Raw genomic sequence first — 25,299 nt, forward strand, 5'->3', positions numbered from 1 at the left:
AAAAAATCATACAATTCAATGAAAAAATATACCAAAAAAATTGGAAAATTATAGAATACGAATGATTAATGATGAAAAACAATAGTCAGTATAATTATATAATATAAATGAAAAAAAAATATTGAATACAAATTTAAAATATGCAATAACAATTATATAATATCAATAGATAATTTTACAATACAAATGAAAATAAATTTAAAAAATAGTTTTGATATGTTTGACATGCTGTGGAATTTTTGAACACAAATATGTTCCTTCAATAATCTCATTTGTAACAGTTTATGACGGTCAATGGAAACCACATGAAAATAGCCACTCACTCCTGGACCAGTCTTGTCCTCGGTTTAATGCGGCACTAATATGGAAAATGACGGTGCTGTGATAATGATGAAACCAATGTATGTTTATCACTGGATATAGCCCTCGTCTTTGTCCTCGTTTAAAAATGGTGGCGACGGTTATGGTGAGATGATTAAATATAAATGATCATTCAAAAGATGGTCGTCGCCTTCGTCGTCGATAGAAGATGGTGACGATGACTACGATGAAGATGAGGAAATAAACCCCGACTGCTACACCAATCAGATCCTTTAGTTGTCCGCTGTCTGGTTCATCTTAGAAGAAAAAGGTCTTGCATGAATATTACACTGCGATATTTTCGTGTAACAAAGAATGATGCACTTCAAAAACCTGTGCATATAAGCAGTACATTGTAGAGGCCGAGGAATTTCACAGAATATTGCTTGCAGTTAGGGGTAATATGATTAATACATTCTTTTTTTTTTCGTTTTCAATAATTTTACTTTACATTGATGTCAGACGAAGAAGATTCGGGTTCTTTTTTTCATATTTTTAATTTTACCATACTATAGACAATTACATGCGTATTTATTATCATGTTTTTAATATTCACGTAAATTTATTTAAAAAGAAAACAACAAAAATTAGAAATAAGATATTCATTATTAAATATACTAAACTAAAAGAAAGGTATAAAAATTCTATATTAACTGTTAGATTTTTTTTCGTTTCAATCACTAATGAAAATTTAAACATTATCCTATTATCTTTTTATTTAAACATCTAAAGATTGAATTCAATAGTAAAATACAGCCCATTTATCAATATTTTATCTTGTTTTAATTAAAACTATTTTTTTTTCAATCGATGATCAGGGATAGCCACCCAAATTCACACTGAGATTGTGGAGGCAAAGCGTATGTATACATATATACATGCCTGAGGACTGTCCATTGTTCTCTTTAAGAATAAAAACCTCTCAAATCACATGGAATATAAAAAAAATACAAACAGTAGCAGGTGTCTTCGCGACACGTGTCCCCAACCTGTGGCAAGTTAGGAGAGTTGCGCAGTGACAGATTTTTATCGCATCACTGTACATATCAATTATGATAGATATTTATAAAAAGTTGCAATTCTCCATTCCATATCATAAATATAAGTTTTACTGATATTCCAATGTAAAAATTCAATTAATTTGTGTTTAAGGCCACAGAATCAATTTTCTAATACAGGCTTACACGTCTGGCAGTTCTATGAAAAGTATAATATAGTCAACTTTTTTTTTCGGGGGGGGGGGGGTATTAAATGTTTCCAAACTGGGTATCATCGGGGAAGTAAGTGTTAACCAAGTTTCATAAAATGTTAAGTGGTGGAATTTAGTACAGTAATGTATATTTTCATAGTTACCCATCTGAGAAACATGATGGAAACCACAGGTTGACTGTTTCCTTCTAGTGTGTACGTTTTATTTTGGGAAATATAACTACAGCTAGGTTGCTTATTTTCATGTTGGGAATCTATGTTGAAACCATTTAGTGGTTTCCGTAAAAGAAAACTACATTTATATATGGAAACTATTGATGTCACGATTTCCACATGTTTCCATCAAATATAGGAAAAACCTTGCTTTTACCCTCTGCTTAATATTACATATGTTGCACACCTATATGTGGTACGTATACATAGTAAAAGAATACTTCAATACATATCCGTTGGATGCCTTTTCACATTCATTGTTGATATGGAAATACAAGTGGTATTAAGTATACCAGTACATTTTTTAATAAAATAGTATAAAAATATTGCATGTAGTTGAGTGTAACATTTATTATATAAATATTGCATGTAGAACTTTGAGTGTAACAATTGAAAATTTTCACCCCAAGAAAACCGAGGCGCTGCCGAGGTTTACAATGGTTTTCGAGGGGGTGAAAATTTTCAATGTTACACTCAATTACATGCAATATTTATTATATTAAACTGAATATTTCATACAAATTCATATTACAGTGAACCGCGTGCGCATAAATTCTGCGCAGTCGCTACTTTTTGTGTTTCATTATTCAGCGGGTAATAGTGTTTTTAACAAATGTTTGTCGACCAATCAGATTCAACTAATTTACATGAAAGTATAGTATAATAAAATATGGATCGTGTGTATTGGTTTGTGTGTGTGTGAAAAAAATGTAAACAGAAAAAAAATCAACTATAGATGGCTGTACGTGTATATTAACAAACATATTTTAGAACAACACACAAAATCGATTTTATTTTAATTTACTAGTAAAAGGATTTTCTGTAATAAAGAACAAGATATTGAACCCATTGAAACCCTGACACGTTAAAATAATATTCCTGTCAATCAAAAAAAAGAATGCATTTAATATAAAAAAAATTATAATTTTACCTTGGTTGAGTTGCCTGGCCCATTTTTCATTCGGTGTGTGAATATCAGAAGGAGGGTGACTGGTTGTAATCAGTGTCTTCACTAATCCCATCTGAATATATCAAAAATCAAAAATATACTAATCTTATTTATATATATCAAATATCAAAAATACACAAATTCCATCTGAATATATTTACATGTATATCAAATACCAAAATATACTGAATATTTTAATATATCAAATAACAAATTATACAAATCCCATCAAAATTAAAATTTAACATATTTAAAATATTCATTTTCATTTGTACAGGTAAGATATTCTTTGTACTGGTGAACCTTGCCGCGTCCCTATGAAATATATGTATACACTGTAGTTACATGTGCCCACCCACCCCCCTCTTTCCCATCACCTAGTTTATCGACTGTGAAATTATGTTTATCTCATTTTTGTGAATTTTGCGTGCCATAGATCTACATCGATCGATTTTAACCGTGTTTTCTGACAATTATGTCTTGAATCCTTATGACAATTCCCAGATACAGCGTAATCTATTTTCATTGTAAACTATTGCATCTAGCATAGTTTTAAAACTTCGAAATAAAGCACTATGCATTATATTTGTATATTATAAACATAACATTTGTTGCGATTAAAGGTTAAATCTGATTTTTAACTTTTTTAAAAAACTTATTCATAGAATCTGAATTTTCGAGTTAAATTCCATCAACTGTATCAATTTCAAGTGGTATGCTTATAATAAATGGTAAATTTGATTAGGTATACATCTTTATATGAATATATAATGTAATTTTGGCTGAGCGCGCTTTCTCGCTAATACATACCTCTTCACTTTTTTCTCCTGTAAAATTTATCCCGGAATGCTAGGGCTTCTATAGTGAATAAAAATTAATATCATTTCGGAATTCTTTATGCACAATTATTAAATTGTTTACAAAAAGTGAATAAAGTCAATGACTATAATTATATTAAATTACATTAATTAAAGATAATCTATGATAGTTACTTTCAACTTGATTATAATTACTTTAATTACTCCTGTGAAGTGCTAAATTTAGCAGTGACATCTGTCGGCAAGTAACACCAGATAGGGATGTGTTAACTTTTCACATACCAGGAACTTCACAGGATTTTTAGAAAGATGCCGTGGGACACAAAGAATTTTGATTTTAATTATCATTAAATGATTAATAATTTAAAACATAGAATATGTATTTCTTTGGATATATGTATTACACAATCAGGTAAATAACACAGGATTTTTTTTACGCCTGGGGTTGGGATTTTTGATTATTTATATGCCTAAAAAATCTCATAGAGAGATGAACAAAAATCCCAACTCAAAATTCGTTTAAGAAACTAGGTTGCTATATTCTCCTCGACCAACTTAGGAAAGGTCTGTATTTTCCAAAATGCAGGGGTGGGGGGTGGAAGGGCAAAAATCTGAAAAATCGAGGGGAGGGGTTTATATACTTCTTTACAGAACGACCTATCGTTTCAAGTGGTCGAAAGATGCATGGTATTACTTAATACCCGTAAGACGCCATACGCGTACCATTAGGGGAGTAGGGGGAGGGCACGGAATGAATACGGTTGTAGATTTATTTCACGGAGTTTCAGACCAAATAGGAGTTTTGAATTTGTCTCCCCCTCCCCATTGTATTGCTCAACTAAGTATTCGTTCATCGCTATAATCGTTTAGGACTGGAACGCACAACCACTTGATGTTACGGATTTTTCTTATATAACGCACAAGTCACACAAATTTTAAAAAAATATCGAAAGGTATCATGATATTTGAGCCACGATACGATGTTTCACGATATTTTGAGTTAGAAATAAAATCTTCTATTTGTATTGGAATGAACAAAACAGTTCTTCATTTAAAAAAAATATTCACAAAAGCTCGTCATCTCTTTGAAAACAAAATTATTTATAGAAGTGGCTTTAATCGTTTTGCATTCCATGTCAATATATATTTCAGTAAATTTACCATATTAGTACCGGTATTTATCTTATATATTAAACCCACTAACCCAAATTGTTATGCAAACGAAGAATAAATGTCATATTTTTGGGGCGATATTTCTACACACGTATATCTATATATGCGTATCGTCCTCACAGACAATCGATGTAATCGATAATTCGTAGCCCTATAGAATAATGCACGTGTTCGTTTGTCAGAAATTGACGACAAGAGTAAGGTAAAAGTCTTTTGAAATAGCAGACATTAATTTTTTTCTAGTCATGTTAAAGCTAAATATATATGGTGTACTTGAGCTGAAAAATAATACAAAATTGAGTGTACATAAAGAGGAAACGTTCACATAAAAAATTCACGTATTTCTAACTTGAATAACATCACGTTTCTATAGTTAAATTGGATTGATGTCTGTTATTTAATAGTCGGTAAATAGATTTTTTTTTTTTGCTTTAAAGTTTTGATATCTTTGCATCATTGTTAATGACAATATTTATAATGACATTGGTTAATTACATGTATATCTGCTTAATTACAGTGTAATGAGTGTAAGATTTATATACAAGTACATGTAGTTGAATTTACAAGGAGAAACAGATTTAAACTTTTCAAATTTACATTCTCGGTCAGCATACAAAATAAACCACAGAAAAGTTAAAACTGAACTGCGAGAGTTTTTGATTTCAGTTCATTGCCCATTGATACAAGTAAAACAACCATTCAGATTCCCGGTAAGTTTTGGGATACCATATCTAGCTGACATCATCAAATTGGGATTTGCCTTCCAAAACAAGTTCTGCTGTCTATGATTTTTGGTTAGCTCTGAACCTGGGAAAATTTTTTCCAAATCCTCATTGCCTTGAAAAAAGTCATTCAAATAACGTTCCGACACGCATTTGTTAAGGGCTGTAATTTGGTGTCCAAGAGCATCCTTTACACCAGTAAGATTTCTCTTAGAGTCACGCATCGTCAAATCATACACAGTTTTGTAAGCTATTGTTTTCAAGTGATATGAGTTGATGAGATGCCCAAGGTGGTTCTGTTCTTCTTGCAGAGTTTTTATCGCCGATTTAAGGATGCGACTGGCTGTCATTATGTATCTTCTTTGATCTGAATTCTTGCATAAATCCGCCATACAACGTTCGTGCGAACTTGTGTCATTCCGCCAAATGAGGGATCTGTCTTTGTCGTGAATAACGGGGCTATTCTTGTTGTCATGTTTTGGCAAAGCAAAGATAGGCAAATTTACCACCATTGCCTGCTTCCCAGTAATTTTCTCCGGAATTCGTATTGTCTCTGTTTTCAAGCTCACCCCGGGGACAACGTCATAGTTTATAACCCTACCAGTAGGTGACGTTATTTGAACATTCACTGTCGGTGGGTGAACACTGCGCACAATTTTATAATTTGGCATGTCTTTCCTAACGTCTTCCAATGCCTTATCCACAATACCAGTCCAAACTTTTTCATGGAAACTCTTTGAATTGAGAAACACATTACCTCCTTGGCGCTGAAAAACACCCTCGTGCGAAAGACGTGGGTGGGTGGTTGACATATCTTTATTCAAGACTCTTTGACGATGCAGCCCTGCCATTATTTTCCCATCCGAGTTTCTGACCTTTGCCTGCTGTATATCCAGTCCTGTTAAATGTATTGGTACGACGATATCAAATTCGTCTGGAGAGTTTATTTTAAGACCTTGCCTTCCACTGGCTTGTTTGACGTAGTCTCTGCTGACTTGAAATTCACTGTTAAACTTACCAGAGTTTTCACAAATTTTTGACGTCAAGTTACCGAGAAACTTTTCTGTTTCTTTTGTTTCTGCTTGCCATTCCTTTTGGTCAATTCTGTAATCACCCACTTGTCGAAGAATCCGTCTTCGAAGCTTTCCCTCGCCAGGCCCATACACATGATATGGTTGGTTCCATTCGTTATCTAAGTTTTTAGCAGTTGCCATGATTTATTGCTACAAAGAAAAAAAATATCATAACTTAAGCTTGAATAAAATATCTTCAATACGAAAATTTGAAAGTCTTTATATCATGCGGAAGTGATGCAAACAATTTAAACAGGTAAGTAAACTATTAAAAGGCATATCTCCTCTCACTGAAAAGTTATGAACAAGGTCATGTTTTTTTATTATACTTTCATGTTAAATGCTAAAATCTGATTGGTTTAGACGCAGTTAACAATCCGTTCGATTACCCTGAGCCTTAGCAACACACGTGACAACGGGTAACACAACGGTAATGCCACATGCGTGGAAATTATGCGCGTACGGTTCACCGTAGAATTCTCAAAACGTCAGTTGCGCGTTTGAAGGAACCGGGATTAACTTGATGTCAATAAAGCTTGCGTCCGATATAGCTTACTTGAAAACAACAAACGACAGACGATACATGCTTGCGAGTGTAGGAAACATGCTTGCGAGCCAGAAATAACGAAACTTTATATGATAAATGACTCTAATTCGAGTATCAAACAAACAATAAGGAGATTAGTGAACCGGTGAGTGTGAAAGCTTTCTATACATGAACGTAAAGACGATCGACCGTTTTTTTGTTGGTTTTTTTTTTTTTTTTGCTGACGTCCTAAATCAGACATTCAGTATAATAAAATAAATGGTGCCTGTTTTTGAGGGTAACATTTGAAATTGAAACCCCTCGGAAAACCATTGTCAACCTCCGCTGACGCGTCGGTTGACAATGGTTTTCCTTGGGGTGTCTATTTCAAATGTTACCCTCCAAAACAGGCACCATTTATATAATGTGACAGCTCTGCAAGAAAATACCACATTGTATTTTTAGTGTGTTTTTTTTTTTGTGTTATAAAGAAAAAACTCCCATATTCATGACTGGTTTTTAGCTCACCTGAGCCGAAGGCTCAAGTGAGCTTTTCTGATCACATTTTGTCCGGCGTCCGTCTGTCTGTCTGTCTGTCTGTCTGTCTGTAAACTTTTCACATTTTCGACTTCTTCTCAAGAACCACTGGGCCAATTTCAACCAAACTTGCCACAAAGCATCCTTGGGTGAAGGGGATTCAAGTTTGTTCAAATGAAGGGCCACGCCCACATTCAAGGGGAGATAATTGGGAATTAATGAAAATTTGGTGGCATGTTTTAAAAATCTTCTTCTCAAGAAACACTGTGCCAGGAAAGATGAAACTTATGGGGTAACATCCTCAGGTAGTGTAGATTCAAATTTGTTCAAATCATGACCCCAGGGGGTAGGGCGGGGCCACAATGGCCGACCAAAGTTTTACATAGAAATATATTGGAAAATTCTTTAAAAATCTTCTTCTCAAGAACCACTGTGCCAGGAAAGATGAAACTTATGGGGTAACATCCTCAGGTAGTGTAGATTGAAGTTTGTTCAAATCATGACCCCCAGGGGTAGGGCGGGGCCAAAATGGTTTTGATTTTCATGTTCCAAAGTTTTACATAGAAATATATAGGAAAATTCTTTAAAAATCTTCTTCTCAAGAATGACAAAGCCATAATTCATCAAATTTATATGGAAGTATCCTCAGGTAGTGTAGATTCAAGTTTGTTCAAATCATGACCCCCGGAGGTGGGGCGGGGCCAAAATGGCCGACCAAAGTTTTACATAGAAATTAATGGGAAAATTCTTTAAAAATCTTCTTCTCAAGAATGACAAAGCCATTATTCATCATATTTATATGGAAGCATCTTCAGGTAGTATAGATTCAAATTTGTTCAAATCATGACCCCAGGGGGTAGGGCGGGGCCAAAATGGCCGACCAAAGTTTTACATAGAAATATATGGGAAAATTCTTTGAAGAATAGCAAATCCATGATTGATCATGGGATTACTTTTGGATTTTAACTTTTCAATAATAATTCAATTTCTCCTTTTTCTAAGCTACAGTACTCAGGTGAGCGATGTGGCCCATGGGCCTCTTGTTTATATAAATATACATGTATATTTTTCATTAGAAATGACGGTTCAAAATATGTTTTTCATCTTGATTACCTATAAGTTATGCCCCGAAACTCCTTATTTGACCAAGCTAAAGATATAAAGCATCAGTAAAGGAATTTATTGCTAGAATTTGATAAATCTGTAGGCACCTTTCATTTACTATAGATCTTGACCTTAAACGTTTTTAATCGAAATTTATAAGCAAAGTGCCACACATGCAGTCTGATGATATTCTTTTTAGAAAAGTGGACAAGCTTAAATTACCTACATCCACTGGATTTTGGCGAAAGCCTTTCCACTTCTCTATAGACAAAAAGTCTGATGAATGCGATTTACACAACATACCAAACTTCTGCCACAGTTCTCTGTGTGCGGAGACGCAAAGGACTATGGGTATTTTGTTGTAATACCTCTTTTCTGAAAGCGGAGGACAAAAATGAGCTGAAAATTCGATTAGAATACTCACTTGAGAAATTGATCGCAAAAGAACCCAATCTCTACCCAGAGTTATCGTTCACTTCGCTAAGTGGACCGATAACTCTTTGTAGAGATTGAAATGAACCCTAAAAAAGACAAGGGCCAAATTATAGTTTACCAATTGAGAAAATGTATCCTTTCTTCAAGTCACATGACGTTTTTTCTTTTTCTAAAATTAACCACATTGGAATTTACATTTATTTCCACTTTCATTTTGCGCATATATGGAACCCGCGAGAGGAAACATTTTAAATTATTCATTGACCGCTAGGAAAAACGTAGTGTTTTAAATCAAACATGACATTCATGATAAAGGACAGTGTTTTGAAAACCGACAAATCTAACCATTAAAATTTATCGCATGGGAGTTCGGGCCCCTTGACCATTTATAAACTGAGAATAGACTTCAAAATGCAGACGAAAACAGTCATTGAACTCTTATGATTTATTTTACAAAGAACATTTACTATTATGACTATTTATTCTCTTTTTTGTGTTTAGAAGTGAAAACTGATTTCGAAGATGTTTTGTGTTATCTGAATAAAAAGTTTAAATCTTTATCTTTTTATTTTTCTATTTTATCTATGTTTCGCTGTTGTAACGGTTTTATTAAATGTCATTGAGTCAGTAAACGATCTATAAGACGCACATGAGACAGAGTTGACAAACTAGAACGTTCTGTTTTATAGGCACAAGTTAAAGAGTCGGTGTGTTGTGTTCCGCTTCTGGTTAATGTATAGACGGTGTGCATCTACAAGTAATGGAAAATTTTAACTCGATAACTCCAAAGGTTTGATCTCTCTCTCTCTCTCTCTCTCTGAACAATATGTACTTCTTGTCCTGGACTTAACTCTGTAGTTCATTTTTTTTCCCATTCACTTTCAGATGGGTGCTTAATGTCAAGATTGCAAGTATGAAGGTATGTTATCGCAACAATTTCATTAAATCAAGCTTGTGAACTAAAAATATCGCGAATAAGGTGGAAGTGGCCCTTTTTGCCAAGTTTGGATATGTTGGGCCTTTTGATCAATATTGTCACTGTCACTTGGATATGATAGTATATTTAAACAATAAAATGCTTTCTTTGTTTGTTGTTACTGGAATGAACGGAAGCATATATCCGTATATATGTTTTGATTATAACAATGGGGTTTCTTAAGAAATAAAGGAGAAAATATTCAGTGATGTAAATATATCCATATATATACGTATATATGATGATTGTCAGATGTGATGTACTTACATTATGTTTTAAAGGAAATGGTTAATTGCATTCAAAATTCAAATCAACCGATACGACGGATCTTTAGATGTGTACATAAAGACAGAGGTGTCTTCTTGTCACCTAGCTCATATTGGCTATTTATAAATATTCCACGTACGCATGTACTTGATGTCAAAGAAAGGTTAAGTAGGGGCGGATCTAGCAGTTTTAGAATGGAGGTTCCAGGATGACACACGTACATACTTATTTATTTTCCTCGTATATCTATAGCATGGGTTGTTTTTTTTTCAACAGATTTAAGTTTTTCTTAGAAGAAAATATTTTCTATCTTTCACTCATATCATACATTTAATCTTTTTAGTCGAAATCAACGGCCAATGACGAGACCAAAATTCCAGATTCCAGACAACAACTTGATTCTACTGATTCCGAGTCGGCACCACTTCTAGAAGAGAGCACGCAGAACAACGAGGGGGACGTGAAATCTCATGGAACGAGACGTTTCTTTCGTCATTGCTTCGTGTTAAGTCTAGGACTTGTCCTGTTGGTCATCGCCTTCACAATACTACAGCTTGGAGTACTCAACCAATACGTGTATTTTTACTTCCACAAATACTATTTTGGTAATCTGACTTTCCAGTTCGAGCCTTCGGATAAGTCATATTGCAAAGCAAACAACGTTTCCTCAGATATAAAAGATGCCGAGAACAAAATCCAAGTTCTGGCCTCGCAGTTTCTAATTTACACCTCCTTAGTATTATTCATTCCTCCTATACTTGGAAACCTTTTCTTTGCTACGCTGAGCGACACATATGGAAGAAAACCCTTCATTATCCTTCCAATTGTAGGGTCTTTCCTGAGATGTGTCTTATTTGTGATTGGTATTCACTACGAGATAAATCTCTACTGGTTGATTGTTTTCTTGCTTGTGGAGGGTGCAACAGGGGGGTTATTTAGTCTACTCTCGGTAGCCTTGTCGTATGTGGCTGATATAACAGAACCCGGAGACAGTCGTATTTTCCTGCTGGTGATCATCGAGGTGAGCGCCGGAGTGGGTGGTCTTATAGGGTCCCTCTCTTCTGGCTATCTCATTCGAACATTTGGTTTCACTATATCAGCGCTGATTTCAACGATATGTGTTTTTCTATCTATTTTAATCATGGGACTGTTCCTTCCTGAATCTCTACCGCATGAGATTAAGTCGAAATCAAAAAGATTGCAATTCTGTGATAAATTAAAAGGATTGACAACGTTTTATACAAGCAACAGATATGGAAAAGGGACTCAGTGGCGATATGTGTTTTCTATTTTGATTGTCATATGTGTTCACCTAGGCACACAGGGTAAATCAAGTGTTGAAACCCTGTATCAGTTGAATGCACCGTTTTGTTGGAATTCGGTGCTTCTTGGCTGGTTTCTCGCCATTCGGATCGCATTTGCCTACATCATTGGTTTAGTGCTTCTTCGCCTTTTGCAACGTTGCATATCAAATGAATTTTGTGGTCTTATTGGAGCAGTATCGCACGCTAGTTCGTTTCTTCTGGAAGCCTTTGCGGAGGAGAGTTTTGAAATGTTTCTCGGTAAATAAAAAAAATCTCATAATCTTTTGCAATATCATGATCGTAGGTAATAAATTTGCTGTAATGTATAATTGTCGTAAATGATCTTTTCCCCTTTTTCTAAAGTTCCTGTCGTTGGATTTGGATCTGCAATGATTGGACCGATTATGAAGGGATTGATGTCTAAAATGACTCCAGCAGATAAACAAGGCAAGTGCATCCAGTTGTTCACTAGACTAAGTACATGTATGCAGAAAATTCAAGACACTGTGAAATGATACAGTAATTACTTTAAAAATATATATCTGATCATTATAACATCTTTTTATATATAAAAATTGAACAAAATGAACAAAAAATAGAATAATTAGTAATATTATAGATGGCATGTATGATATAGATTATGTATTTTTTCTATTAGATAACAGCAAAGACCTAATAGTTATAAACTTGATTCTCTTGTATAGGGACCTTATTTGCGGGTATTGGGATGACTGAATCCTTCTGTAACATCATTGGTGTCACGGTCAGTAACGCTGTATATAGCGCCACGGTGGCAGACATGAGGGGGTTTGTGTTTCTTATGTTTGCTGGGATCAGTACTGTAGCAGTAATCTTAATATTGTAAGTAGTCAGATCGCTTGTTCTTTGGTCTTAAAGCACATGTATTTCTTTTGTGTAATTTCCTTTTCTTTCTTTCTTTCTTTTTTTTTTTTTTTTTGGCTAACTTTTGAAATTTGGTTACTTATACAGCATTCTCTGGTTAGCTGGTGTAGTTGGCGGATCTAAAGATATGACTTACGAAGAAAAGGAAATTGTTGTTGATCCAGAGGAGAAATAAATGGCTTATTAATGACCAAAAAAACACATTAAAAAGAATTTAGATAAAAGATGATTTAAAAATATCAGCATAACTGGTGGAACTACAGAGAGTTTCGGTTGGATCCCGTACTATTTTTGCCAGAGAGAGAGAGGGAGAGAGGGAGGGAGAGGGATTACCGAAAAACAAGAACATTTCTGAGTGAGACAAAACCTTGCTAAAGAACTGTTGTGTAATGGTAAACTCAAACGTTGTAGTCCTTTACCAGCTGCAGCGTTATGGTTTTAGATGCTTTAAGTTCTGAATTAAGCTACTTATGTAGTCAAAATTCTAAGTGATTATTCCGGTTGAATAAAGGATATAAATTATGCAGATATATGTATATAACTAGTTATCATTTATATTTTGTGTGGTAAACTTTAAGATTTGTATATTCTATTATATATCTTGAAACACGCTGGATTACACGATTACTAATTACGCATATTAAAATCACATGTTTTTTGCTTATAAATCTAAATAAAAGATGACCACACGTGGATTTTGATTTCTTGTTCGTATACATATACTCTTATGTAGTCTTTTAGGGAGTCAGCAACATTCTAGTTTCCCAAAAGTGGACTGTTTCCCGAGGGAAGACCGAGGGAAATTGAATCTGGCTGATTAAAAATTCCCAATAATTATGTTTTATTTTTATTTAAAGCAGCCCTTTTATTTGAACCGAAGGCTCATTGCCCTGTCGTCATAGTTCTTGGCATTGTCATCGTTGTCGTAAACTTTTCACATTTTCATCTTGTTCTCAAGAACCACCGGGCCAATTTTAACTAAACTTGCCACAAAGTATCCTTGGATGAAGGGAATTCAAGTTTGTTCAAATGGAGGGCCACGCATCCTCTTCCAAGGGGAGACAATTTTGAAACTTTGAAAAATTAATGGCATTTTTAGCTCACCGAAGGCTCAAGTGAGCTTTTCTGATCAAAATTTGTCCGTTGGCGTCGTTTTCACATTTTCATCTTCTTCTCAAGATCCACTGGGTTAATTTCAACAAAACTTCACACAAAGTATCCTTGGGTAAAGAGGATTCAAGTTTGCTCAAATGAAGGACCACGCCCTCTTCTAATGGGAGATACTTATGAATTAGTGAAAAATTAGTGGCATCTTTCAAAAAAAGCTACCTATTCGCAAAAAACACACAAGTCAAAAAATAAATAAAACACATACTTTATAGTAATAAGAATGACGTAATTCAAAAGATATGATTCCATTTATCTATTTTTCATAAAGAAAGTTATTTTCTTCAGCAAAATCAAAATATTTAGATACTGAAACTATTCCAACAATGCAATATTATACAAATATTTACAGATATTGCCGGAAATCACAAATTTTGACCTGAATAATTAATTTTCGGACTCCTGATTCTGTTTGTTTTTTTCTGACATGGGGTGTCAAAAACCAAGGCGCACGCGGACGCTAAACATAGAAAAAACTTGGAATGGCCTTAGTGAAAAATTAGTGGCATCTTTAAAAAAAAATTCTTCCCAGAACAAATGAGCCAGAAAAAAGGAAACTCATGTGGAAGCATCCTCAGATAGTGTAGATTCAAGTTTGTCCGAATCATGACCCCCAGTCCCCGGGATCATGAAACATCTTAAGCTTAAGTCAAAATCTTTGAGTTGTACTAAAATGTTGTACAAGTCGTACAGGCCAAAAGCAACCTGCTTTACAATATTGTTTTACAAAAGTGTTGTTATTTGAAAAATTAAAGATTAATTCAATTAATAATAAATATTTTACAGGAGATCCAAAATTTGACTAAAGTCTAAGTCTGTTTCATGATCCTGGGCCCAGTGGTAGAATGGGGCCACATATGGGGGATCAAAGTTTAAGGTCAGACGACACGTTCCTCAAAAATATATAAATTTTCCTAAGAATTTGTCACTGAAGTATAGGTACTTAAACAAGTTTCCTCTCAAAAAATTAGGGAACCTTACCAGACATTTGGCCAGGATTCCAAAGGGTCATATTTCTTATATAACCCTTATGGGTAATCTTCTTAATGGCCTAAAACACAATTTTTGGTGTACTTATATTTAAAAACATTTTGAAAGCAATGTAGAAATCAGAAGAGAATGACAAATATGAAAAAAAAAATTATATAGTACAAAGAGATACAAAACATTTATTTGAGGAACGTGTCGTCTGACCTTAACATAGGAATACATTGGGAAATTTTCTAAAAAAAAATCTCAAGAACCACTGGGCCAGGAAAGACGAAACTCATATGGAAGCATCCTCAGGTAGTGTAGATTCAAGTTTCTTCAAATCATGACCCCTAGGGGTAGGGTGGGGCCATGACAGAGGGGTCAAAGTTTAGCATAGGAATACATAGGGAAAATCTTCTTCCCATGAACCACTGGGCCATGAAAAATGAAACTCAACTGGAGGTATCTTCTGGTAGTGCAGATTCAAGTTTGTTCAAATCATGACCCCCGGGGGTAGGATGGGGCCACATTTGGGGAGCAAAGTTTACAGGAATACATGGGGAAAATTTTTATAAAATTCTTCTTCTCAAGAACAGCAAAGCCATGATTAGTCATATATATGGAAGCATCCTCAGTGGGTGTAGATTCAAGTTTGTTCAAATCATGACCCCTCGGGTAGGATGGGGCCACAATGTACGATTAAAGTTTTACATTGGAATATGTAAGAAAATTCTTTTTTTTTTTTTTAAATTCCCAAAAGAGAATCGAAACAAGAAAATATGGTTAAAAAATGTCCAATTAAACTCAGTAATATGCATATTAAAAATGGTGTTCAAAAAAAAAATTTTAAAAGGCATTCTCCAAAAACTGATAGACTGAATGTAAAATAAGTCAACTGATGAAATACCTTTGCAAATACAAATACAGAATTTGTATAAGATTCTGTAGACAAATCTTACAGAAGTAAATTGCTTAAATTATTAGTTCACGTTCGATGAAAATAACAAGAAAAGATTTTTTTGGTTTGCTTTTCTTTTGCTTATTTTTTTAAGGCATAATAGAATTAGTTCTACAGCATGTGTCTTATATATGTAATATATGCTTAATGTTATTTAAGACTGTATCAGCATGATCAGATCCTGGATCCTCCACTGTGCATTCAAGTGAGGTGAGAGTGATGTCCCTTTCATTGTGATCTTCAAAGGAGAATGTCCAACTAGTAGCTCGGCCTTCAGGTATATTAATCTACTTCTACATTTCTCATCATACAGAAAATCACCAATACTTAACTTTATAAAAAAGTTTGTAGCAATGACACCGTTGGATTTTTTGATTTCACACTATAATATAATCAGCTGATATAATGGATCAATTTCACAACAAAGTTATAAACACATGATCAAGAAGAGGCTATTTATCTCTCAAACCATGTGTTTTATGGCTTAACGAAGATTTTTATTTCAGTTTTGACATTTTGCTGAATTACTTAGAGCTTTCATTTACTGGTCGACAGTCGGGGCGATATTCCATGACGATACAAAACTTCTCCGTTTGTGAATATGACAAAGCATACGAAAAAAATGGATTGGTGTCGGTGTTCCGGCATGGTCTTGAAGCGAGTTTGCTCAGTTGGTAGAGCACCTGACTGGAATGCAGGGGTCCCGGGTTTGATTCCCGGTCCAGCCATACATTTTCTCCCCTCCTGTTACAGATCTGGTGCCATTGATCACCCCTGGAATTGCAGGTGAAAGTCCTGCCAGGGGGTAATAAGAACTTGGGTTGTGTCTTCGAGGCCAAGACCATTTAAAGAGGGAGGAATGTAATGGTTTGGGCCGAGGATATCAGCCTGGGTAGCTCGGTTGGTAGAGCATTTGACTGGAGATGAAGGGATCCCGGGCTCAATTCCCGGTCCAGCCAAACATTTTCTCCTTTCCTGTTACACATGTACGCATGCTCCAGAAAATTGTGTACGTCCATGCGTCAAGAAAAAAAAAGAGACACAGCACACATTTGAAAAAAAAAATACACTGAGAGATTTATTTCATGCCCCATTTCAGGGAACGAGGGTGGTTCAAACTTCCAGCCTCATGCACGAGTTTACATTAAAACCTCTAGCTTTATGAAGACAGTTGATTTGTCATAGATTTAATCATATGGAAAAAAAAGTTTCCTTCTTGATGTGAGGTATGGATATTTGAGTGTTTAATGCAGGGGGCCTGGACGGATGATGCAGCTTATACAATGTGGTCATGCTGATTAAATTTTTAAAGCCAGGCCAGGATTTACAGTATGCTGCATATAGCAAATACATGTATGAATTCAGCACAGGGATTAAGTTGTCCTTTGATTTAGGTATATCCTGGATTATAATTAGAGATGTGGAAAGTGGGTACTTTATGGTGTTAGGAATACACCTTATTGCAGTTCAGTATTCAAAGTAGCTGAAGAAACTGTAGTAGCGTTATAGTTTTACATTTCTAAAAGTCTAAAGTTGTCCATAACTATAATAAATGGTCAACTGGTCAAAGACTAAAATAAAAAGTGAATGGTGCATTGGCAGTTTTAACTTTTTGTGCATCTCATCCTTCTCCTGCCAGTCGGAATTGTACAGTCATGTACCTGTTCTATCAGTAAATTTTTTTTACGATACACAAGTTAGCAAATTGATAAAAAAAAAATATAAGATGATATTGATACAAGCATTTTAATATATTTTAATTTAAGGTGAGGAGCTGCTCAAGATGTTCAGTGATATGTATATATAATTATGAGAGATGAAAATTTCAAGTGACTCCTGAAACCATGGCGGTATGTAAAATAGTCTTGTCTTTAAATTTTCTCTACATTAGACGTACATGTGAGTAATTTCTGTTCAAAAATAATTAAGATCTATTTCAATAAGATTAATATACAGTTCAAGTTTGTGACAAATTCTTTTTACAAATACATTTATACTACATAATCATACTTTGTCATTTATAAATATATATTAAAACAGGTTTATAGTAGTACATGTACTGCATTCACTTCAGGAGAGTGTAACACATTTTTGTACCCTGCTTGTATAATACATATAAATTTTTTGTACAATTATTATTTGCAGACAAAAAGTGAGAATGGACTTGAAAGAGGTTTTAACCGAAGGCGGGCAGATTCCTGTGAGACACCCGTCAATGACAAATTGTATGATAACCACAAAGATAAAGACAATGCTGCAGAGACAGCTCCACTGTTAGGAAACTCAGACCTTCCCCATGAAGATGCAACAGCCAGACAGACAGGAACTCGATACTTCGTCTTTCGTTGTTTTGTTCTGTTTTCAGGAGTGGGCTTGTTAGTTGTGGCTTTTACCATTCTGCAATTAGGGGTTCTAAATCAGTATGTGTATTTTGCATATCACAAGAAATACTTCCCAAACATTTCATACAATTCCAGAGAAATGCAAAAGTCATACTGCAATAACAGTGTCAACGCGTCATCGGGGACAGAGGAAGAATTACGAAACAAGATCCAAATTTTAGCTTCCCAGTTCATGATCTACACATCACTAGCCTTATTCATACCTCCCATATTTGGAGTTTTCTTTTTATCTACACTAAGTGACACATATGGAAGGAAACCTTTCATTGTTATTCCAGTTTTTGGAGCTGTAGTCAGAAGTGCATTATTTGTAGTGGGGATACACTACGAGTTAGAGCTGTACTGGTTCATTGTTTTCCTCCTGGTGGAGGGTGTGACTGGGGGATTATACTGTCAGGTCACGGTGTCTCTCTCCTATGTAGCCGACATCACCAAGAGCGGAGACAAGCGGATTCTCCTCCTCGTGGTCTTGGAGATCATCGCAGGATTTGGGGCACTACTTGGAACACTTTCTTCTGGCTACCTCATCCGAGCCTTTGGCTTTGAAGTACCAGCCATCATCTCAACATTGTGCGTCCTGTTGGCTCTTCTTTTATTTGGATTTTTCTTGCCAGAATCTCTACCTCCTGAGTTCAAATCCAGATCTAAAAATATAAACATCTGTGATAAATTAAAAGGAGTGTGGGAATTTTACACTAGTGATAAGTATGGGAAAGGAACTCAATGGAGATATGTGTTTTCTCTTTTGATTCTCATATGTGTCCAACTTGGAGTACTAGGACGTTCAAACGTAGAAACTTTATATCAGCTTAATAAACCATTTTGTTGGAGTTCGGTACTCCTCGGGTGGTTTATGGGTATCCGGATCACGTCTTCGTACATTCTTGGTGCTTTACTAATCCGTATTCTTCAGTGTTGTGTATCAGTAGAATTTATAGCACTGGTAGGAGCTTCTTCACATATGGTTGCATTCATTCTGGAGGCCATTGCTGATGAAAGTTTTGAATTGTTTCTTGGTAAGTATATATATGCATTTTAGTTTCTTACTGGTTGGCAAATATTTGAGAGACATACAATACATGTACATTTTTTTTTTTTTTTTTTTTTTTTACGTATAGTTCCTGTTGTTGGTTTTGGCTCTGCAATGATAGCACCTCTCATGAAGGGATTCATGTCAAAAATGACACCAGCAGACAAACAAGGTAAGTCAAACATTGTGATTTGAATGATTTTTTATTCATAAAGATTAATTTTTGAAAATCACGTTTAGGATGAAACTTGAAAGAAGAATCGACATTGAATATAACTTGCTTTTGGTTTGATTTCAAGATGGCTGCAGAATGGAAAGTGTGATTTCTGTATACTTGCTGTTGTGTTGTAAGGACACTGTTTGCTGGAGTTGGTATGTCTGATACCTTCTGCTCAATAGTAGGGACCACCCTCAGTAACGCTGTATATAGCGCCACAGTCACAGACATGAGGGGGATTGTGTTTCTTATGTTTGCTGGGATAAGTGCTGTGGCAGTGATATTAATAATGTGAGTTATGACAATTTATACTTTTTTTTCAATTCTAAGAAATCATTGAATTGTCATATTAAATACAAAGCATTTCTGTAAAATATCTCAGTTAGGATTGTTAGTATGCATTGTTTGTAGCCTTATATCGGTTATTTGATATTTTTAAATTAAATTGAAAATACTTTAAAAAAAAACAAAAACAAAAATGTTGAATGCTGTTTAAGCTGTATAAGTATCTATAATCACCTATATTATCATCAAAGTAATATTAATGCTGGTATTCTTGATCTAATAACAATTGATATAGAATGAATTTAGTTCTCATGTGAGTGACAACTTACGAGTAATTGGTGATCTCATTTATGTGTGAGTAAATTTCTGTTAATGAGTGAGGTAAATTTCTGATTCTTGAAAAACATTACATTCATCTGTTAATTTCAGAGTCCTTTGGATAGCTGGGAGAGTGGGAGGGGGGACAACCACTGGATATGAAGAGGAAACAGAAATCATCTTTAAACCCGAAGAAGACTAAATATTTTGTTTGTATATACTTCCTATTTTTAGTAAAAAATTAATTTCTTTTTCATTATGCTAACATTTATCCAAGAGAATTTAAATTATATCACTCTTTTATTGTTTATATATTGAGATATATTTGGATATATTATATTTTTTCAGTCAGTCATTTCATGTACAATGTATATCTGTCCAGCTTTATATCTGTTCCTTACAAGTTCACTCTCTGTCAAAATTTGATATAAATTCAGGAAATTGTGCTGATGTATCTTAGAATGAAATAATTTTTATTTTTTACTAGTCGTCATACAGATATAAATGCTGTAGTCCTCCTTTATTTTAATGAACCAGACATATTTCTCAGTAAATCAGACCAGTTTCCCCTGCATTTTCTTTTTAAGGAAAGATGTGGGAGAGAAACATGAGAATATTTTATACACCTCAGTGCATGTCCAGTTTGAAAGGGTTGGCCAAATAATGAAAGAATTTTAGCATGTCAACATAAATGATTGGCATTTAATGGGAAATAACTCTTGCTTTATTTTTTTTAATGAAAATAAAATAACTAAGAAAGATTTAAACATTTTTTTTAAATTTGTCTTTGTAAATATTCATATTCATGGTTTTCATCAGCAATAATGTGATAATATTCAGTGAATGTATTGATATTGAAGTATATTCATGACATCATCACGGTGTATAAGAGTTAGGTTAATTATGACATTACGTACCCCTTTGGGGCCAGGGTGGTTTCACAGTATGGAGTCTGAATTCTTGATGTAAATAAAGAGGGGCATTTTTTAAATATTCTGGAGAACAATAGGGCAAAGAAGTCTCATGAGACCATAAGCCACATGGCCAGCGGGTCTCTTGTTTATTCTTTTTAATATGTACATGTATAGTTTTTTAGCTCACCTGAGCCGAAGGCTCAAGTGAGCTTTTCTGATCACATTTTGTCCGTCGTCTGTCCCTCCGTCCGTCTGTCTGTAAACTTTTCACATTTTTGACTTCTTCTCAAGAACCACTGGGCCAATTTTGACCAAACTTGGTACAAAGCATCCTTGGATGAAGGGGAATTTAAATTATTAAAATGAAGGGACATATCCCCTCGCAAGGGGAGATAATCAAGAAAAGACAAAAATAGGGTTGGGTCATTAAAAAATCTTCTTCTCAAGAACCACTGGGCCAGTAAAGCTGAAACTTATGTGGAAGCATCCTGGGGTAGTGTAGATTCTAAATTATACAAATCATGACCCCCGGTGGAAGGGCGGGGCCACAATGGGGAATCAAAGTTTTACATAAAAATATAAAGGAAAAATCTTTGAAAATCTTCTTCTCAAGAACCACTGGGCCAGAAAAGCTGAAACTTATGTGGAAGCATCTTAGCGTAGTGTAGATTCTAAATTGTTCAAATCATGACCCCCGGGGGTTGGGCGGGGCCACAATTGGAAATCAAAGTTTTACATAGAAATATAAAGGAAAAATCTTTGAAAATCTTCTTCTCAAGAACCACTGGGCCAGAAAAGCTGAAACTTATGTGGAAGCATCTTAGCGTAGTGTAAATTCTAAATTGTTAATCATGACCCCCTGGGGGTAAGAGGGGCAATGTTTTACATAGAAATATATAGGAAAAATCTTTGAAAATTTTCTTCTCAAGAACCACTGGGCCAGAAAAGCTGAAACTTATTTGGAAGCATCCTGGGGTAGTGTAGATTCTAAATTGTTCAAATCAAGACCCCTGGGAGTAGGGCGGGGCCACAATGGGGAATCAAAGTTTTACATAGAAATATAAAGAAAAAAATCTTAGAAAATCTTCTTCTCAAGAACCACTGGGTCAGAAAAGCTGAAACTTATGTAGATTTTTAATTGTTCAAATCATGACCCCGGGAGGAAGGGCGGGGCAACAATTGGGAATCAAAGTTTTACATAGAAATATATAGGAAAAATCTTTGAAAATCTTCTTCTCAAGAACCACTGAGCCAGAGAAGCTGAAACTTATGTGGAAGCATCCTGGGGTAGTGTAGACTCTAAATTGTTCAAATCATGACCCCCAGGGGTAGGGCGGGGCCACAATGTGGAATCAATGTGTTACATAGAAATATATCTGAAAAAAAAAATCTGAAAACCTAAGCTGAAGCTTATGTGGAAGCATACTGGGGTAGTGTATATATTTAAAATTGTTTAAATTATGATTAGTGGGGTAGGGTGGGGTCACAATATGTATTACAAGGGGGAAATTATAAAGAACAGAATGGCAATTACTTGTTTTTCAAATTTTTACTGTTTTATGTTTCTTTTACTATTAATTGTCAAAGAGAAAGGCATTAATATATATTGTAACAAAACTTGTTTCTGAATCCTGTCATCTTTGTATTTAATTGTTAGATATACATGCATTAATTGTTCTAATAAAAATATTGTATACATTATTTTTTTCTTTCTGATCTATGGAAATTGTTAGGTTTATTTAAGTTTTTATCTGCAAATCATTAACACCAGCTTTGGTGAGAGATGATGAAAAACTATTATGTGTTAGAGCTTCCTTAACCCAGAAAAGTAGTATTATGGACACAACTTTTTGAATTTTATATGTACCTCTGGTATATATCGTAATATGTAAGTTAATTGTTTTTGCCTTATGATTCCTCTTTTCTTCAGATATAAAATGGGTTTACTATATTTTCACCCCCCCAGTTAAAGGTAAGGGGGTATTTTATTTTGCTATGTCTGTCTGTTTGTCCCCAAGAACTTGAACCTTGCCCATAAGTTTTTGAGTGGCTGAGGTACATTGTTTGATTTTGTTTTTAATGTGTATTCTTTATGAACGAAGGATATGGAGAAAACGAACAGTATTCAATGTCAAAGTCCATAAAACAATACAAAATAGGAGCAGAGCAAACACGGACCTCTGAAACATCAGAGGTGGGATCAGGTGCTATGGAGGAGTGAGCATCCCCTGCCGACACATAATGGGACTAACAATTAGTATGAAAAACGTCAGTCAGCATTTGACTCAATGATAAATTGTACTTGCTGACAATGTCATTGTATCGACCAAAGAACTTATGAAATGATGACTTTAAACAAGACGGCTGATATTTTTGTTTCATCAACTTGTTTGTCAATAATTTACCTCGTTTTAGAAATTGTTCATACGTAGAGCATGCTTTTGCGTATCGAATCAACTGAGATATATAAATGCCGTATGCAGGTGATGAAGGTATATTGCTGCACAAGTAAGGGAAGTTGACGGTAGAAATGTTATTCATCACGTTTATCATAGAGCTTGGTTGTTAGATTACCATTAAACGTCTTTTTCAAGTAAAATATCCAAGTATGAAACATATGTGTCAGACTCTGTGGTATCTTTTATCCCAAGCTCACCAGGATTTATTGTATCGACATAGGAATGGAAATTACCATTGTTAATTGACAATACGTCGTCGATATATCCAACTGTTGAGTTGAAGGTCACAGCAACTGTTTTCTTCTTTTCACGCATGAGATTTTGCACACATTCTGCTTCATATGAATACAAAAATAGGTCTGCTAATAACGGAGTGCAATTGGTACCCTTTGGAATTCCAATAGATTGTTTGAAGACCTGGTCTCCAAAAACCACATTAGATATTGTCAATCAGAAACTCAAGCATCTTTTTGATGTCAACTTCATAGTACTTGTGTGAGCAATCAGAATCTGTTTTGACAAAATAATTTTGCAAATGACCAAGTAAGTAAATTTACACGAGTTCCATTTTTATTGAAAAAGCAGCTGTCAATGATATAAAAAAGCCTGGACTTGAACTTATCGAGGGGAATGGTTGTGTATAAAGTTCAAAAGTTGTAAGTTTCTAAGCTGTTGATTTTGGTAAAAATTTGTGATTTCAAATTGTCCAAAAGTTCTTTAGAATTTTTGAGTATCCACTTCTGATTCACACCACTTCTTGAATATATCGTTGCACAGTACTCTTGAAGTTTTTCCTTCATTACTGTCAATATCTTAGTGAGGAGTAAAGAAAGAGGCTTGGTTGAACATTTACTGGAAGTTCTGGAACCCGCTTTGTTTGTAAGGATTCTTTTGAAGTTTCAGAATCCAATATATATAGTAGTTCAAAATCATTTTGGTTCTTTGGGATATTAAAAATATTCAAAACTGACATATGATTTTGAAGAATTTCTTCCTTAGAAAGGGAACTCTGAGTATAAGCTAGATTACCACTTGCAGAATTAAATCCTAGTTCTTCTAAAATACAATTTATATAATGAGCCTTACAAACGAAGACAATGTTGTTACATGCTCTGTCAGCAGGGACCAATACGTACTGATCATGTAATCTATCAAATTCTTTTCTCACTTCTGGATTATTGAATACAGAAGGATAGATGGTTTTTATATTGCCCCTCAATCCTTTAATACGAGATTTTAACATGGACCTGATACATTTAATCCATTCTGACAAAGTGTCAACGTCTTCTTTTCCATGTTTGGCCCATCGTCTGGCGTAATCTTCAACAGAATCCATAATATTTATAAAAATCCGACGCCAGTTGAAGGATCGGGGTTCCCTATATTTAGGACCTTTAAAATAAGTGATCTAAGGTCTTCATTATTAACTTTTAGTATATTTACGTCACCTGTAATAACGTGTCTAGCAGGACTATAGTTATAGGGCGAAGAAGAACATGAACACGATGAAGGATTATGTTTCAGATACTCGATATCCAGGCCATGTAACGTTTCTTTGTAATTGAAAAGTTTGGAGGCAATGGTCGATGTATATTTGTAGGAAATACAAGATGTAGTCTTTAACTTGAAATATGGTGGAATACAAGACTGGACCCTTTTGTGATGAAGAATATTATTTATATTAACCGCTTCAATTCCTTTATTGGCATATTGAAGTTTAAGGAAAAGACGGATTGTTTTAGCTGCATTTTCTTCAGTAAAACGTGCGGGTTTAAAAACCTATGATTTGCAATATCCATAATCACAGATCCGAGCCTATATTCTGGTGTCGAGTTTTCTGATCCAAAATTCTTCTCGTTGTCTACGGAAAGGTGTACTCGGTACCGGACTGTTTGTGTGGTGATAAATGAACTTACCTTTCCTTCATTGTGAATCAACATATTTGACCTCTGGACCCATGAATTTAATCCACTTTTACAAAATTTTACCAAATATATTCCTATTGAGC

At 34.7% G+C, this 25,299-nt stretch overlaps 3 protein-coding genes and 1 long non-coding RNA gene across 4 annotated transcripts; 2 read left to right on the plus strand and 2 right to left on the minus strand.

Moving 5' to 3' along the window:
* Positions 1-233: 233 nt before the first annotated feature.
* Positions 234-3,744, minus strand: LOC134229586 (uncharacterized). Its single transcript, XR_009984208.1, has 3 exons — positions 3,542-3,744; positions 2,714-2,804; positions 234-617 (listed from the first exon to the last, which is right to left on the minus strand). It is a non-coding gene; the product is annotated as an uncharacterized LOC134229586 (long non-coding RNA).
* Positions 3,745-5,196: 1,452 nt separating this feature from the next.
* LOC134229596 (uncharacterized) lies at positions 5,197-9,340 on the minus strand. Its single transcript, XM_062711345.1, has 2 exons — positions 9,238-9,340; positions 5,197-6,667 (listed from the first exon to the last, which is right to left on the minus strand). The coding sequence occupies exon 2, from the start codon at positions 6,656-6,658 to the stop codon at positions 5,390-5,392; it is 1,269 nt and encodes a 422-aa protein (XP_062567329.1). The 5' UTR covers positions 6,659-6,667; positions 9,238-9,340; the 3' UTR covers positions 5,197-5,389.
* Positions 9,341-9,820: 480 nt separating this feature from the next.
* On the plus strand, positions 9,821-13,264 carry LOC134229595 (proton-coupled folate transporter-like). Its single transcript, XM_062711344.1, has 6 exons — positions 9,821-9,909; positions 10,005-10,038; positions 10,706-11,924; positions 12,030-12,113; positions 12,371-12,527; positions 12,657-13,264. The coding sequence occupies exons 2-6, from the start codon at positions 10,033-10,035 to the stop codon at positions 12,742-12,744; spliced, it is 1,554 nt and encodes a 517-aa protein (XP_062567328.1). The 5' UTR covers positions 9,821-9,909; positions 10,005-10,032; the 3' UTR covers positions 12,745-13,264.
* Positions 13,265-15,869: 2,605 nt separating this feature from the next.
* LOC134229597 (proton-coupled folate transporter-like) lies at positions 15,870-21,642 on the plus strand. The gene is made up of 6 exons (XM_062711346.1): positions 15,870-15,943; positions 17,433-17,516; positions 17,812-19,084; positions 19,187-19,270; positions 19,450-19,606; positions 20,030-21,642. Exons 2-6 carry the CDS (start codon positions 17,511-17,513, stop codon positions 20,118-20,120), a joined length of 1,611 nt encoding a protein of 536 aa, XP_062567330.1. The 5' UTR covers positions 15,870-15,943; positions 17,433-17,510; the 3' UTR covers positions 20,121-21,642.
* The last annotated feature ends 3,657 nt before the right edge of the window (positions 21,643-25,299 follow it).

Source organism: Saccostrea cucullata, unplaced genomic scaffold (assembly GCF_032062105.1).
Source record: "Saccostrea cucullata isolate Sc308-1 unplaced genomic scaffold, CSIRO_AGI_Scuc_v1 ctg91, whole genome shotgun sequence".
In the NCBI taxonomy this organism is placed as follows: Eukaryota; Metazoa; Mollusca; class Bivalvia; order Ostreida; family Ostreidae; genus Saccostrea; species Saccostrea cuccullata.